An 18536-nucleotide genomic window follows, 5' to 3' on the forward strand; every position below is an offset into this window, starting at 1 on the left:
AAAGAGGATTTCAATTTATTTGTGGAGTTTCTTAATTCACATAATAATATGAACATGAAGTTTACTTCGCAATTTGGAGGCTCAGAAATAGATTTTTTGGATGTCAGATTAAAGTTAACCAATGGAGTTTTGTATACAGAAATTTTTCGTAAATCTTCATCTACAAACTCCCTCTTACATTATAATAGTGCACACCCCCATTATGTAAAGAATTCCTTGCCTTATGGCCAATTTTTGAGATTAAAGAAATTTAATAGTCATAATGAAGGTTTTCAGAGACAAGCGATTGAATTGCGTAGCAGATTCAAAAAAAGAGGATATCCTGATTCTGTTCAACATTCCGCCTTACAGAGGGTTAATAGTGAACCAGTTATTACCAGGCAGATCAAAAAAGGAAAAGAGAAACAGTTTGTTTTTAGTTTTACATATAATTCTATGGATAGACACATTAGAACAGTCATCAGACAGAATTGGTACCTACTCGAAAGTGACAGAGACCTCACAGATGTGGTCAGTAGGGGTCCTTTATTTGCGAGTAAAAGAAGTACTAACCTTCGAGATTTATTAGTCAAGAACAGATTTCAAAACAAACGAAATAATTGGTTGGAATCTAGTGCCCCAAAGGCAAATTACATATGTAAAAACTGTTCTTGGTGTCCATTTAAATTAAGTGGCAAAACTGTAAAAATGGGACCTATATTTCACGAAGACACGGAATTCATTACTTGCAGGACCTCCTTTGTAGTGTATGCATTGTTTTGCCCATGTGGCTTTTTCTACATTGGGAAAACTATCCGGCCCCTCTGTCTAAGATTCAGGGAACATTTCAATTCCATCAGCACAGGAAAGGGTGTCCCTAGACTTATTGAACACATGAGGAAGGTACATGGAGGGAATGCAGAAGCATTACGGTTTACTGGCATTGAAAGGGTGTCTGCACCGCAGCATGGAGGGAGTCATAAAAACCATCTTTTACAAATAGAGGCTAAATGGATCCTCCGTACAAAAGCCACAGGTCCTTTGGGTCTAAATGAAAAAGTGGATATGTCCGTATTTCTCTGAAGCGGTTATGATTGCTAGTTTTATTGCATATGGTGTATGTAAATTATGCTTGTTTTTATTTTTATTTTTATTTTGGGTTTTTTAAGACACGTTCAGGTAAAGGGTGGAGTTTCTTTGTTCACACATGTGGTATAAATTAGTGTTTCCTTGAGCCTGAGCATGGGACCTGTTGAAGTGCATTGTGCACAAAACGGCTGTCATCCGTCTTTTTGCATTTCGCCCGTGCCACTGCCTATGCTTTATTAATATAAAATAAAGTGAATCATTTCAAGAGAACGGTGAGTGCCATCCTGCTGTCTTTTTCTACTATAATAGCTTTTTAGCACTGTGCATGTTTGGCCACCATTTCTGTCAAGTCCAGTTGCCAACAAACAACAAATAATAGAAAATATAAACAATCCAGAGAGTGTGAACATATTTAAATTAAAAAAATAAATTACTCAAATTTTGCCTCGAGCACCTCTATACTTTCTAGTTGCTTGAGGGACGGGCACTCAATCTTGAGTGTCATGTCTGGTCAGGTTACTTCAGCAGAGCTTATGCTATGGTGATACATTCATGGTCTGTCAGTGCACTTGCTCGGGAGACTACACAGTTATTATAGTTGTATTCAGAGTTAACTGTACTTGAAAAATTGAGAGCACTGATGAGTAGAAATGCTCTAAAAACTGTAGTGTAGGGTAGGAACTGCTGATTTTTCAGGATGGATAACAGGTCAGGAGCCGATACAGAGGGGGAGATAGGTGAGCAGCTAATTGTTGTATAGAAATTATTGGGCTGGATTGGAGTGATTAGGATCTCAAGACTCAACTATTCAGCCTGGAATATAACTATTACAGGCTCTGGTTGTAAATGTCCTTAGCAACAAACTGTACATTATATCAAATAAAAACTCATTGCAGGAGAATGGCAGCTCATAGAAAAAGCAAATCAATTGCAAAATTGCTTATTTCCATGTGGTCTAACTAACTAAAGCAATTTGATAGCATGAGAAAATTCTTTTAACAAAAATGTTTCAGTTCAATGAGAGCAGAAATATTCAATGTGGTGAGAATATGAAACACAAAGTATAAAAAAGCTGTATATGTTTTTGTATAGTTGATAAAATAAAGTTGCATGAAAAAATAAATTCATTTTGAGTTCTATGCATGCTTAAACCATATACATTAATGAAACTCTATGTGACTGCTGGAAGTGGTTTCTGAATCATTTCAAAATGACAAGAAAAAAAATCTGTCAGCATTCATAGACAGAAACTATTACTGGTCACTGCAAGTCAAGAGATTGCATTTGTGTGGTCCCAGAGCTCACTTGCTTTCTTATACCGAGTTGTCAGCACTTATCACTGACATGCAATTTAAACAATGCACATACAAAGCAGAAATGACAGAACTGTCTTTTAAATGTCTTACCTAATGCTGTTCTTGCAGGTGCGGAATCTTTTTTTATCCAGAATGATACCCAGGATAACACAACTGTTAATATGCAAGGGATATATGTTTGAATAGTGAAGTATCCCATTCTTCTGCTTAAATCAAAGTACACAGTCATGACAATATAATCACCTGTTGGAACAAAAATATGGGATTGTTAATATCCATTTTCTATTAACACTATTTTGCAGGAGAAATACAAAAGAAAATGTTGAAACACATTTTAGGCTTCTAACAATATAATATTTTACTAACAATTCAGAATTTTTGAGGTTTAGGATTATCTTTGTATTTCCTGCCTTTATCGTTTTTATTGGATTTTCAGACGAAACCATTTTGTATGCATGTGTGTGAAGACGACACAAAACCCATTGTTTGTCTAAGAGAGTGTTCACATTGGCTATTTCTCACATGAACTTGGTGTTAATGTGAAATATCAAAGCATGTGCTAATTTACAGGCCAAACTAATGAAAGCTAATTATAGGTGCACCTTTCTGTTATATAGCCGGGTACACAAATCTGCACATGGAGCCAGTCAGGTATTGTAGATAGTGTGAATGTAGCTTGCCGTATGTACTCAAGTATAAGCCAAGTTTTCAGCACATTTTTGTGCTGAAAGCATCCCCCTTGGCTTATACTCTAGTCATTGTCCCAGGAGATGGAAGGGGAGCGGAAGCGGTGGAGCAGCATGTCACAGGAGGAAGGAGCCGGCTGCTGTGGCTAAAGCCTGTGCCCACTACTAAAGAGACCAGCTGCTGCAGCTAATGGCACCAGAACAAGATTATGTGAGGGAGCAGAGGGACAGTAAGTAAGATGGTGTATTTTTTAATGCTTTTCTTATGGAGGCCATGGAGGCTTTTCACTCACACCTGATTGCCCTTAGCAGCAAATATATTCAGTCCTATGGGTCTGCCCAGACGAAGTCTGCTCCATCTATTTCAAATTCCATATTTCAAATTCCATATTTCTAATTACACTACTCTAAATTAGAGTAGAATTCTAGAATGCATTTGGCCACTCATCACCCCTGCAATATCATCATCATCATCGGTACCATCTAATCAAGCTGTGTCTTCCTCTTTCCTCAGGTATGCATTGAATGTCCCCAGCATTCCCCAGCTCCTGAATGTGTTCTGTGAATTTCATTGACTATTCCTGGTATGCATTGAATGTCCCCAGCTTTCCACAGCTCCTGACTTTGTTCTGTGAATTTCATTGACTATTCCTGGTATGCATTGAATGTCCCCAGCTCCTGACTGTGTTCTGTGAATTTCATTGACTATTTCTGGTATGCATTGAAAGTCCCCAGCTTTCCCCAGCTCCTGACTGTGTTCTGTGAATTTCATTGACTATTCCTTGTATGCATTGAAAGCCCCCAGGTTTTCCCAGCTCCTGACTGTGTTCTGTGAATTCTATTGACTATTCCTGGTATGCACTGCTGTTTTTTCACCACTTTCCCTTGTTCCTGAATGCCCCATGTGAATTCCATTGTTTTGTTGCTTTGCTCACCCATGTTCGTGTATCCATAATTGTACTCCACTCTTCTTATCTTTACCACACATCTGCATGGTCTGTGTAATCCCCTCCCCCTTTTAAGACCTCTGCTTAACTCTGTCCATCTGGCCTCGGCAGTCACACACCACTTTCACTCACACCTGATTGCTCTTAGCAGCACATATATTTAGTCCCATGGGTCTGCCTCGACGAAGTCTGCTCCATCTATTTCAAATTCCATGTTTCAAATTACAGATTTCTAATTACACCACTCTGAATAAGACTAGAATTCTAGAATGAAATCTGACTGTAAGGTAACACCACTACAATGTTTTGGCTTCTTTTTACTATCACCCCCATACTACTTTATTTTTCTCTAACTCCTGTAATCCCTCCACCTAGTAAGGAACTAATCATTTCCCCCTCCATCCTCCCCAGCCATTTCACCTCCACCTCAGAACTGTTCCTCCACATAAAATTCTTTTTCTCCAGACACACATGGCCATATCATGTCCTATCCTGCTTCCACCTTCTAATGCTCTGTCTGCTACTCCTCATTGCTGGCGACATATCCCCAAATCCTTCCCTCCTCAATACATTCCCAGACTCACTTCTAGCAACCTGCCACGATCCTCTACGCGTTTTTGCAACCATGATAACCTCATACCTATTCATCCAGCCCCCACTCTACCAATCCCCTTACCTGGAGCTCTATGGAACGCACGCTCTGTCTGCAACAAGCTGTCATTTATCCATGACCTCTTTATCACCAACAAACTCTCCTTCCTTGCCATCACTGAAACCTGGCTCACTCCCTCTGACACAGCCTCTCCAGCTTTGCTTTCCTATGGTGTATTCCATCTCTCTCTTTGCCCCAGCAACAAACGTGGTGGGGGAGTTGGCTTGCTCCTGTCTGATATGCGCTCCTTTACCCTAATTTAACTTCCACCCTCCACTACTCTTCCCTCGTTCGAGGTGCACTCCGTCCGCATCTATTCCCCCTCCAACCTCCAACTGGCTGTCATCTACCACCCCCTAGAACTAGCCATCACCATCTTTCTCAACCACTTCACCAGCTGGCAACTCCATTTCCTCTCTGCTGACTGTGAATCTTGGGCATGCGCAGTAGTTCTCTGCAGCCCTCATGCCCAAGATTCCCAGCCCCGCAGTGTGAATAAATCATAAGCGACTGCAGGGCGGGATCTCTGGCCACACGATATGAAGGCCAGGATGTGATCTGAGAGCACAGGCACGTCAGGCAGCGCTAACTGCATATGCCCACGAAACTATAGTACAGCGCAGGCGCCAGCATTTCAAAAAAACACTGAGGAGGCGGCGCCAAATACTGAAGAAATGATTGATGGATGCGAGGCATCTGTCAGAGGGGGAAAGACCTGTCCCCTGTAAAAATTCAGGTATTTTTGGACAATTTTAAAAGCGATTATTTCTGCGGTGGAAGGGATGCTAAGTAAAAGAGCCACCTTGACAGAATGCAGCATTAGTGCTGCACAAGGTGGCTCTTTTACTTAAAAATGCCTGGGGGTTACAGGTTCCCTCGAAGATTGATACGATCAGAGAAAGCTTGGCCCACAGCCCCTCTTAGCCGCTCAGCCCTGTTCTTCCAAAACCAGCTTTTCCACCATGACAGAAGATCAGCTCTCCACCCTCCTGTCAAGATCACACCTCACCTCTTGCGCGCTTGACCCGCTCCCGTCCCACTTCATTCCTAACTTTGCCACAGTCTTCATCCCAACTCTAACTCACTCTTCAACCTTTCACTTACAAATGGTGCCTTTCCCTCATCCTTCAAACATGCCTCAATCACACCCATCCTCAAAAAGCCCTCCCTCGACCCATCTTCTGTGTCAAACAATTGCCCGATATCTCTTCTCCCTTACACTTCAAAACTACTGGAACAGCATGTATATCTAGATATAATTCTAGAATTATATAATTCTAGAATTATAGAACAATTCTAGAATTGTCCTCCCACCTCTCCTCCTGTTCCCTCTTTGACCGGTTACAATCTGGCTTCCGACAGCATCACTCAACTGAAACTGCCCTAACTAAAGTCACTAATGACCTACTAACCACCAAGAGCAAGCAACACTATTCTGTCCTCTTTCTCCTGGACCTGTCTTCTGCCTTCGACACCGTGGACCATTCCCTCCTGCTACATATTCTCTCATCTCTTGGCATCACAGACTTGGCCCTATCCTGGATCTCATCACACCTAACAGACCGAACATTTAGTGTCTCCCTCTCACACACCACCTCCTCACCTTGCCCTCTGTCTGTCAGTGTTCCTCAAGGCTGTCCTAGGACCCCCTACTATTCTCCATCTACACCTTCGGCCTGGGACAGCTCATAGAATCCCACGGCTTGCAGTATCACATCTACGCTGATGACACGCAGATCTACCTATCTGGACCTAACCTTCCCTCCTTACTGATCAAAATCCCACAATGTCTGTCTGCTATTTCAGCCTTCTTTTCTGCTTGCTTTCTCAAACTGAACATGGACAAAACAGAATTCATCATCTTTCCCCCATCTCACTCTACCCCTCCACTATACCTATCCATCAATGTCCCGCATGCTTGGTGCCTTGGGGTGATCCTCGACTCTGCCCTCTCTTTCAAACCACATATCTAAGCCCTTGCCTCCTCCTGCCACCTCAAACTTAAAAATATTTTCTGGTTCCACTCATTCCTCAACCATGAAACCACAAAAACACTAGTGCATCATCTCCCGCCTCGATTACTGCAACCTCTTACTCTCTGGCCTCCTCTGTAGCACTCTGGCATCACTCCAGTGCATCCTACACTCTGCTGCCCGACTAATCCACCTGTCTCCCCACTATTCCTCAGCCTCCCCCCTATGCCAGGTGCTTCACTGGCTTTCTATTGTCCAGAGGCTCCAGTTCAAAACCCTAACCATGACATACAAAGCCATCCACAACCTACTGTCATGATCCAGGTTGGATCTGACAGAGTAAATGCACAAAGTAACCTTTTTTTTCCCTTGGCTGTGTGCCAATGGTGGTTTTGCCCCCGGTGGCCATTAGGGTCATTGCACTGTGGTGATTTCAGTTGTAGTTTTCCCCCCGGTGGCCATTAGGGTCATTGCACTTTGGTTACCTTAGTTTGTGCACGTAATTATGTAACAGGTGTGATAGCTCTATAAGAGAGTATCAGGTGTGTTAATCACTGTTGGTGATAAGGTATTCATTTGCAAGCAAGCCTGGGTGAAGGATGGAGCTAAAGGAGAATCACGGGCAGCTCAGTGAGATCCATGCAGTGTCAGCTATGGTGTCTGCAAGGAGTGCTGGCATGGCGTGGTGGAGTCGCAGCTATGGTGTCAGCAAGGAGTTCGTGCATGGATTGGTGGAGTGGCAGCTATGGTGTAGAGCTGCACTCAAAATGCTGGACGTTGTTGCTGAGAGCTGGACTCAAGCATGCTGGACTTTTTGGCAGAAAAGCTGGACTCAGGCAGAAAAGCTGGACTCATTTGCGGGACTCTGTTTCTGGACAGCTGCATGCAGGTGTGGACTCTGTTTGCTCCAAGGCTGCACTATGGTGCTGAGAAGATCCATTTCTGGACAGTGTACGCAGATGTCGGACATGGTGGAGGAAAAATGCACGCAGGTGGTGGGCTCTGTTGCTGGGAGTGTAAGCAACAGAGCAATGCTATGTGGTGTTTCCCTGTTTTGTCACTTTTCCTTGTGTGGGTTTAGTGCAGTGGTGGGATTAGTTTCCCCACCAACCAATTCCCCAGTGAGGGTTTAGGTGCAGGGCGAGTCAGGGTTTTGAGGTTCCTGATCGGAGCCCGGTGCAGAACTGGCCTAGGGAACGCTAGGAGTGTAGAGACACTGACTCAGGGGAGTGCAGGAGGTCTCCACTTCCCCCTTCTCTATCACAGGGCCACCATTGTTATTGTTACCCAGGTTTTCCCTATTCCCTTTGTCTTATTGTATTAGTTACAGGGCCGCGTCACATAGAACAATCACACATGCCGCGTCCTGTTGTATCAGTTACCGGCCTGCTGGCCGTGTCACTTGGAACGGGTCAAGTAACACCTACTGTATCTCCATAACATGTAAACCTGAGGCAAAAGAATCTTCTGTTTTGCAAAAAGCGTTTATTAATGGGAACAAATGATAATACAGAATACAATATCTAACCTAGCGATATAACTGACATTACTGATTATGCAATCTTATAGTTTATTTCACATAGATATAATTATTTTCTTTTGTAAAACAATTTTTAATTTTACTCTTATTGCTGGTAAATGGAGACTTTTTTTTGCGGTTTTCCTTTCTCATTATGTATGCTAAAACTCCACATTTCCGGTCTCCATTCCCCTTTTCTGTCATTAAGTGCTCAGTACGCACGCGCCAGCACTGGTTTGAGGTTTTGATGCCACACTTCCTGTTTGTTTTTCCCACTTCTGTCCTCTAGTGCAGAGTGCGCATGCGTGACTAGCGCTCACTTATCTCACAGCTGCACCGCATTTAGTGATAGACAGGCAGCATAAATAGGTTTTTTTCGCCTCTTACACACTCTTCATTACTGGTTGGCGGCGTGGTCCCCAGTGCCTTGAGTTTTCAACTTTATAGGTCAGTTCACATGACACAACTATACTTTCTCTCTTTCCTGGGCTATATCCTTGTTTGGTACTTAGACTTTTTTCCTTTCATATTCCTTAGAACATTAAGCAGTGGAACATATGATCACACAGGTACTTACCTTTAATTCACTCTGATTCATCTATGCACTATTTTATGATACCTTATGACCGCTTTTATATGCGCATGTATTTACATATGCAAATTGTGTCTTTCCCCTTTTCAACAGAGTTTGATGGAATCTCCAGCGTGTGTTTTTTATTATGTTTTTTCACATATCTATGATGTTTTATTTATTTTTTTATTGTTATGTGAGTCAGTGACTTAAATGGTTTATTTTTTTTCCCAGCATGTCTTGCTAATTGCATGTATGGTTATTTTGTTTACTCATAGATAAAACCCTTGATAAAGGCTGCATAAGGCCGAAACGTTGGGGATTCTGTATTATCATTTGTTCCCATTAATAAACGTTTTTTTGCTAAACAGAAGATTCTTTTGCCTCAGGTTTACATGTTATTGATTTATTCTGTTTCCTGAAGGCGTGGTTAGCTGTCCCCATTTCTTTTACAAAACCTCCTGTATCTCCTCCATACATTTGTGACATGGTCTCACAGTACCTCTCAAAATCTCCTTCTCTACTCCCCCCTCATCTCTTCTTCCCACAACCGCATACAAGACTTCTCCCGTGCTTCCCCCATACTCTGGAACTCTCTGCCGCAACACATCAGACTCTCACCACATCAGACTCTCACCAACAACGGAAACCTTCAAGAAGAACCTGAAGACCCACCTGTTCCGACAAGCCTACAGCCTGCAATGATCCTCAGTCTACTGAACCACCGCACAACCAGCTCTACCCTCTCCTAGTGTATCCTCACCCATCCCTGTAGACTGTGAGACCTCGTGGCAGCAACACTTCTGAAAAAAGGTTTGAGAAGTAAGGGGTAGTAATGAACACAGCTGAAGGGTTAATTTTCAACTAAGTCATATGACTGTGAAAAAATAGCATGTTAGAGGCATGTCATATTGTCCACAAAAGAGCGTTATGCGTGATCTCCATGTTATATTTTTATGTCCCCACAGGTTCCCCACTCACAAAATGAAGCCTTTACAGTGAACCCCCAGTCATTGGCACAGTGAAATCAAATATCCCCCAATATCCAACAAAGCAGGATGCCTGTAGAGCCCTCCCCAGACTACATCCCCAATCCAGTCAGATTGCCCCACAGCTCCCCCCACACAGTATAATGTCTAGCACAGCCCCACACACAGTGTGATGCCACTAGATCCACTCACTTCTAATGGTAACCGTTCTTCAACACACACTATCTTAAGAATTTGCTCAATGGTATATGGTTAATCTGTGAGCGCTGAGCATCCGTTTCCTATACAGAGTCCCCCCAAAATTGGCTACTGCATTCCTGGTCTTGGCTTTCATCCAGGATATGATACTTTCTACTGATTGCCTGTGCTATTTCTTGTGATGTGATGGTTGCATAACTTTATGAAAAACACAGTGCAGCCACTCCTGTGGTCATGTGAGCCCACTCTAGCTGATGTAATTTTCTCCTTCGTGCAAAATGGTAATTTTTTTCAGATTTGTGAGAATCGAATCACAAATTACTTGAATTCCAGTGAAGTACCTAAAATTTGCATCAGATTGATTTGTGTATCTCTAATATTTAATATCATATGATAAAATTACGCTGCAAAAATATTGTTAAGATAATTTTTTTACTTAAATACGTTAATAATCAATTTTGCCAATGTATAATACTTTTTTTAAATTTTACCTCCTATTTTTTTTAAAATCATTGAGAATAAATCAGTAAAACACAGCTGTGTTATAAGAAATCACCTTAAATAGCTTATTTGAGGCTATAGTCAGTTTGATGATATGAAACAAGATAACCTTACATCCCAGTAATAGCTTCTGATCTGAGTTTCATTAAGATGAAGTATTATGATCATAATTGGACCATTTATTTCAGGCTCTAATCAAAATATTTGACATGGAAACAATTGTTAAGCACAAGGATGAAGGGAAATGAAGGCAAACCATTAAATAAAAAATAATTAGCAATTATGGAAGGTCGAACTTAAAATCATTACATAGGAAGCTACAATTATACAAGGAGAACAAAGAATATATCATAGGCACCTAAAAAAGAGTTACTGCATCTGTACAAGATTAATATGACTGTTATGTGCTATTAAAAGAAAAGACGGCAACATTATTGTGTTGTAAATATTAGATTATCCAGTTGTACACTATCAATCTACGGTATCTATGTGGAGTGAATAAATCATTTTTGTAATTTCTTCATCACCTTTTTGTCTCTAAAACTTGAATATAAATAATTTTTCAATTTTTAAGCGACATTTGCTACAAGCTAAGCTAGTGCATAAGCACTTTGTACATTATTTTATAGCAGGGCATATGAAATGAACAGTGCAGAATATCAAAGCTTCATTCAGCATTACCATTTACACCAAAACTCAGTAATCCTCTGTCATGGCACAAGAAATGGGAGAAACTACGGGAGTCTTGACGTGTGGAATATTCCTGAACTGACAGCAGAGCCTTGTATCTATAGAGATGACAGTTGTTATCCAGTCACGTAGTGCAGAGAATCCTCAACATCCCCCACCCTTGCCACCAATTCAAGCCTTTCAAGGCACAGCATGCAGGGTCCAAAGGTTTGCCAGGTGATGACTTAATATGCGGGGCCTTAAAGAAAAGAAAATATAGGAGAAGAAAGTACTGTAAATGCAATTTTTTCTCTGATCTGGCATCTGATTGCAGAGTTATTTTCAAGAAAGTAAGGTATCTCCTATCTCTGAGATAGGGGATAACTCACTGAGATTTGGGAGTCTGTCACTTGGTATCCTCAATGATCCTCAGAACAAGGCTCTGTAACTCAAAAACCTGGCTCATCAGTGCCCTGTATTGAATTAAATGGAGGTGCCCATGCTTGACTTCCACTCTATTCATTGTCTATGGGGCTGCTATTGAAAGCCAAACACAATGCAATCAATAAATCATCTAAGTCAGTGTTTCTCAACTCCAGTCCTCAAGACCCACCAACAGGTCAAGTTTTCAGGATATCCTTGGTATTGCACAAGGGATAATTTCAACACCTGCTCAAGCATTAATTCCATCACCTGTGCAATACTAAGGAAATTCTGAAAGCAAGACCTGTTGGTGGGTCTTGAGGACTGGAGTTGAGAAACACTGATCTAAGTTATCCACTATCCTGTGGATAAGGGATAAGTGACAATATTAATGATAACATTTTAATTTTTGGGTCTGATTTAGGGGTTTCATTAAGTTATAGGTGTCATTCTGTTTTTATTGAGTCTGATTAGTTTTGGGTCTGTTTGGGGATCTGAATTTATTTAGGAGTCTGAAGTGATTTTGGTGTTTAATGTTGTATCTGAATAAATTTGCGTGAACATCAGTAAAGCTTATAATTGGTTGGAAAAGACAAGAGGGTGAGAGGAGAGAGGGAAAGAACCCCATTGGCCATAAGAACTTACACTCTACAGGATAGAGAAAGAGAGGACTCTGCTGACTATAAGAATGTATGTTCTACAGGAGAGAGAGGATCCTGCTGATCATAAGTGCTTACACTCTACAGGAAAGAGAAAAAGAGAGGACCCTGCTAACCATAAGAGTGTCATGGTCACGTGTGACTGGACACACCGCCTCCAGCAGGGCTAATTTATATGACACACGTGACCCTGGAAACACCGCCTCCAGCAGGGTGAATTTAAATAATAGAATGTGCAGCCGAATACACCACCTCCAGCAGGCGAATTTCAGTAGTACACGTATGTCTGGATACACCGCCTCCAGCAGGGCGAATTTCAGAATAAAGGGGAAAACTAGGAAAACAATTATAATGGTGGCCCTGCGATAGGGAACGGGGACGTGGAGACCTTCTGCACTCCCCTGAGTCAGTGTCTCTACACTCCTAACGATCCCTAGGCCGGTTCCGCACCAGGCGCCAATCAGGATACCTGAAATCCCTAGCTCACCCTGAACCAATCCCTTACTAGTGAAGTGGACGGTGAAGAAACTGATCCCACCACTGTGTAGGGAAGGTGACCTGACGGACGGACTAGTCAGAGTGAAGAAAGATAGGTTTGCACAGTGTAGGTAGGAGTCAGTGATTACAGTGGGGAAACAACTAGGAAAGTGTATTGGACGTGCAGTACCTTGGGATGACCATTAGATGGCAGGGTGGAGTGTGAGCAAAGGACTTTACAGCAGCTTAGGGCTTTAGAAACCGTTGGTCATGGGGGGCGTGGTGACAGTTAGTGACAGTTTCAAGGAACCGGGGGAGTTATAAATACTGAGGGAGGGTTCCAGAAGGTTCCAGTCCCCAGGGGGAGCCCAGGTGACAAGAGGACTACGCCAGTCTGTGTGCCCTGTGGAGAATCCGACCAAGGGGACTGAGGAGAGGAAACGTCAGGGGGTGGTCCTAACAGGGAAGGACCGCAGCAGAGACAAGGCTCTGGGTGGAAGACACCGTATGTGTAACGACGAAACTGACCAGTAAAGTGCTGTTGGTGTACGGGCCTAAGGCGGCCACAGTAACCGAGCTGTCAGGATTGTCACAGTGTGAGACGGGACGTTGCGTATAAATACGTCCCTAGTGTGACATACGGTGTTGAAGCGGCCCTGGACACGGAGGGCAGAGAGAGAGATATCGCGGTGTACCGCGAGGACCGTCAGTCGGACGGTGAGCAATAAACTTGGACCTGTTGCACCCAGAATCTGCCTCATCGTGTCTCTGTTATCATCTCTGCGCGGTAAGAAGTGGGACCACCCCCCTATCACCCCCCCAGCTCGGCACCCCACCACCGACACTACAACTGCACTAAAACACATATTGAGGAAAGTGACAAACAGGGAAACACCACTTAGCTTTGCTCTGTTGCTAATGCTCCAAGCAACAGAGTACGACACCTGAGTGCATCTTTTCCTCCAACCGGATCCAACACCTGAGTGCAGCTTTCCAGCAACAGAATCCCGCATCTGAATGCAGCTTTCCAGCAACAGAGTCCAGCATCCGAGTGCAGCTTCCAAGCAACAGAGTCCAGCACCTGAGTACAGCTTTCCAGCAACAGAGTCCAGCATCCGTGTGCAGCTTTCCAGCAACAGAGTCCAGCATCTGAGTGCAGCTCACTTCCAGCAACAGAATCCAGCATCCGAGTGCAGCTTTCACCATAGCTGCCACTCCACCAAGCTTTGCAAGAACTCCTCGCTGACACCATAGCTGCCACTCCACCAAGCTTTGCAAGAATTCCACACTGACACCATAGCTGCCACTCCTCCAAGATTTACAAGAACTCCTCACTGACACCATAGCTGCCACTCCAGGACTCTGACTGGGCTGCCCAGGACTCTTCTCAAGTTCCTTCCTTCACCAAGGATGGTTGGAAAACACCAATATCACCAACAGTGAGTGAGAACACCTGACACACCTTTATAGTTAGGAGCCAGAGTCTCACACCTGTTTGAGATTCCCAAGCAATAATGCTCACCACCACCGGGGGCAAACTAGAACAAAAGACACCACTGTGTAATAACCCTAATGGCCACTGGGGGCAAAACAAACTCTTAGCAACCAGCTCAAAGGAAAAAAAAAAGGTTACTTATTTAAAACCTGTCATATCCAACCTGGATCATGACAAAGAGCTTACAACCTACAGTACAGAAAGAAAGAGGACCCCAGTGACCATAAAACCTTAAACTCTACAGAAGAGATAGACTTACCCAGTAACAATGGAAATGGAAAATGAATCAGCAGCACAAACTGTGCTCTGCTTTGTAGTGCTCATCCATAATGGTCCAGATACTGTTGAACACCACTATACAAGGTATGATAATTCTCGATATCATAGCTGTAGGGCAGTAGGGAAGGCCTGCATGGCAATGCAGGAGGAAATTTGCCCACTCTCTGTTGCTTCAGCCATGTGGGAAATGGTTCTGTGCAAGTTTTTATTTTGCAAACTGTGAATTGAATCTCAAAATTTCAAATTCACATTGAACCGTGTATTTAAGGAAATTAGAATTAAACTCCATTTTCCACTCAACTCTATTAAGTACCCATTTAGAATTTGAATTAATTAATTTGAATATATTTTAGGGGCTGTTCTTGGGTTTGTGGTCTCCTATGCTCAATCAAGTTATACTATTTTTTTTCTTTTACGTTGCATGCCAAGTGTACCCTTGTCCAAATTTTCATATAGAGCTAGTAAATGATCTTTGATCGATAAATGATGGATGATTTATAGTTACATTTCTGATTTTATCTTTTGCTGTCTTTTCTCTGTCTCTTTATATTTGATGTCTATTACTTCCTTATCCCATGCTGTTAAATTGAAAGCAGAGGTGTGCAAGACCTACAGTACATACACAAATGTCAAGATATTTTTATTCAGAAATATTTACAATGTTGATTCATATTTGTTTGATGTTAGTTATTGTAGATGCATTAGAGCAATGCAAAATGGGACAATATTTATGTAGTTACTTTGAGATCAGAAGGTAATTCAGATACCGTGCTTTATATGCCTTTGTATATAATGAATATTTAGCAAATTAAGCTACTGGACAAAACTGAAAGCTTGCCTGTGTGATGGAAATATATCTGTTTAATATAGATTTCACTTCATATATACTCATATATACTCACAGCTAATATATACACTATAATCAATTGCTTAAAATGGCTGACACAAACCAGACAGACTGTTCAGTACTTTCCAAGATGAAAAAGCGGAACGACATCAGATGTGCTGAGTGCTGAGTCGATGTCTAAATTTTTAGCTTAATTGCAGAAAATGCGACAGTAACTCTTTAGTTGCTTAATCAGGATTTATATATGCCTTGATCACAATATTCCATATATATATTTAGATAGCCAATAACAAAGGAGCTTGACCATAAGGTAATTAACTAACCACCCCTTTCTATATGCAATTATAAAAACATGTATGTACAATAACCATCGGTATTTGATGGAATGTTATTCTGTCACCTCGGTGTACAGTGTCATTCCTGAGTGCTCAAAATACTTAAGGTACTGTCACACTTAGCGATGCACCAGCAATCCTGACCAGCGATATGACGCGGTCAGGATCGCTGGTGCATCGCTAAGTGGTCGCTAGTGAGCTGCCACACAGGCAGATCTCACCAGCGACATAGCAGGGGTCGGGGGTCGCTACTTACCTGTCAGACGAGGCAATCCTGACGTCCTCCCGCCCACGTCAACGCATTGCTCGTTTTGGGTCATTCTCCTGCTGGAAGACCCTCGACCTCTGAGGGAGACCCAGCTTTCTCACACTGGGCCCTACATTATGCTGCAAAATTTGTTGGTAGTCTTCAGACTTCATAATGCCATGCACACGGTCAAGCAGTCCAGTGCCAGAAGCAGCAAAGCAACCCCAAAACATCAGGGAACCTCTGCCATGTTTGACTGTAGGGACCGTGTTCTTTTCTTTGAATGCCTCTTTTTTTCTCCTGTAAACTCTATGTTGATGCCTTTGCCCAAAAAGCTCTACTTTTGTCTCATCTGACCAGAGAACATTCTTCCAAAACTTTTTAGGCTTTTTCAGGTAAGTTTTGGCAAACTCCAGCCTGGTTTTTTTTATGTCTCGGGGTAAGAAGTGGGGTCTTCCTGGGTCTCCTACCATAGAGACCCTTTTCATTCAGACGCCGACGGATAGTACGGGTTGACACTGTTGTACCCTCGGACTGCAGGGCAACTTGAACTTGTTTGGATGTTAGTCAAGGTTCTTTATCCAACATCCACACAATCTTGCGTTGAAATCTCTTGTCAATTTTTCTTTTCCGTCCACATCTAGGGAGGTTAGCCACAGTGCCATGGGCTTTAAACTTCTTGATGACACTGCGCACGGTTGACACAGGAACATTCAGGTCTTTGGAGACGGACTTGTAGCCTTGAGATTTCTCATGCTTCCTCACAATTTGGTTTCTCAAGTCCTCAGACAGTTCTTTGGTCTTCTTTCTTTTCTCCATGCTCAATGTGGTACACACAAGGACACAGGACAGAGGTTGAGTCAACTATAATCCATGTCAACTGGCTGCAAGTGTGATTTAGTTATTGCCAACACCTGTTAGGTGCCACAGGTAAGTTACAGGTGCTGTTAATTACACAAATTAGAGAAGCATCACATGATTTTTCGAACAGGGCTAATACTTTTGTCTACCCTCTTTTTTATGTTTGGTGTGGAATTATATCCAATTTGGCTTTAGAACAATTCTTTTTGTGTTTTTTCATTTAAGACAAATTAAATGAAGATAATAATAACAAAGAATTTGTGTTTGCAATCATTTTCAGGAAAAAACTGAGTATTATCTGACAGAATTGCAGGGGTGTCAATACTTTTGGCCACAACTGTAGATTTATCCTAACCAAAATTCACAACATGTTAAAACTTCTATTAATACACAAACCCGTCTAGAATCTGGATCAATTTTCCTACTCTGTAACTTATCAACCACTATTTTTGCTAATATGGCTCTTCTTCATCAGCATTCTGTAAGCATTTAAAGTTGTTTTCTAAATTCTAAAAGTTATCCACTGTTCATGAGGTAGAGAACAACTTTCTGATTGCTTTGGGTACATCCCATGCTGCTCACATTTGAATCTTCAGTCCTAGCACACTGTACCAGACTTCTGCATGTCATGGCACCTTGAATGGTTTTGCACAGGCACGAGATGTCAACGACAATGTTGACCAGCAGAATTCTCTCGGGCACAATGATACCCAGAAGTCTAGCACAGCTGGAGTGGACCGAAGATTCCAATGTGAACAGTAGGGGACCTGAAGATACGGCGAAAAACAAACATAACTTAACATACTCTAGAATTGGTCCACTAGGACAGGGACCAGATTCAATTAAAATTATTGAGGAATTAGCTTAAAATGTAGGACATTCATATTCATCAGAAAGCATAAAAGTTTACTCTTTACAATAGTAGGACACAGCAATAATTAATAAACATGCACTGCATTTAAAATAATAATTTGTGTTTGCACCATATCCGTAAAGAATCGATTAGACCATTAGCTGGATACACTTAAGCGGCAATTATTTTTGGAAATATTGATTTATTATTTCCCTTTGGCTCCTGACTGACCATAGAGAAGGCACTACTCAGCATGTTTACATGTACTTTAAGGAAGTGGAGGTCTGCCAAAGTCAGAGGCTTACTGCTACAGGCAACACACATGAAGGCGACCCAACCAGGAGTTTACACATTTCCAAATATTAGTGGAAGACACCAACAAAGTGACATCAATTTCACCACAGTAGAAATAGTCTAACAGGGACCAACAGGTCTTCCACTACACCATACCCAGCAGATGGACATTCAACCAGGAGTGTTTCCAAAAAGTAGTGGCAGACACCACCAAATTGGCATTAATTTCACCAGAGTAGAACTAGTAAAATGGGGAACAACTCTTCCACTACAGCTAACGCAGCAGATGTAGACACAATCAGGAGTCTTCAAATTAAAAAAAAAGGGCGTGACACCATCTAAGTGGCATCAATTTCACGAGAGTAGAAATAATATAATAGGGACCGACAAGTCGCAGCAGATGTAGAAGCAATCAGGAGTCTTCAAATTTTAAAAAAAAGGGCGTGACACCATCTAAGTGGCACCACAGTAGAAAGAGTACAATTGGAGCGACATCTCTTCCACTACAGGCAACCCAGCAGATGGCCAGACCCAATCAGGACTCTCCACATTTCCAAAATTAGGGGCAGACACCAACAAAGTGGCATCAATTTCACCAGAGTAGAATTAGTAAAATGGGGAACAACTCTTCCACTACAGCTAACGTAGCAGATGTAGACACAATCAGGAGTCTTCAA

At 42.2% G+C, this 18536-nt stretch overlaps 1 protein-coding gene across 6 annotated transcripts in view; it reads right to left on the minus strand.

Moving 5' to 3' along the window:
• GABRG3 (gamma-aminobutyric acid type A receptor subunit gamma3) overlaps positions 1–18536 on the minus strand; it is a 1013315-nt gene that overhangs the window by 50908 nt on the left and 943871 nt on the right. For 5 of the 6 annotated variants that reach the window (XM_073541484.1, XM_073541483.1, XM_073541482.1 and 2 more), the window contains one exon: positions 2475–2627. In XM_073541484.1, coding sequence (XP_073397585.1) covers positions 2475–2627 — 153 coding nt within the window. Of the gene's footprint in view, positions 1–2474; positions 2628–11215; positions 11349–18536 lie in introns of those variants that run through there. The other variant, XM_073541488.1, reaches the window with a different exon arrangement.

The sequence above is a fragment of the Dendrobates tinctorius genome, unplaced genomic scaffold (genome assembly GCF_039654945.1).
Source record: "Dendrobates tinctorius isolate UK_male_01 unplaced genomic scaffold, ASM3965494v1 ptg000121l, whole genome shotgun sequence".
Taxonomy (NCBI): domain Eukaryota; kingdom Metazoa; phylum Chordata; class Amphibia; order Anura; family Dendrobatidae; genus Dendrobates; species Dendrobates tinctorius.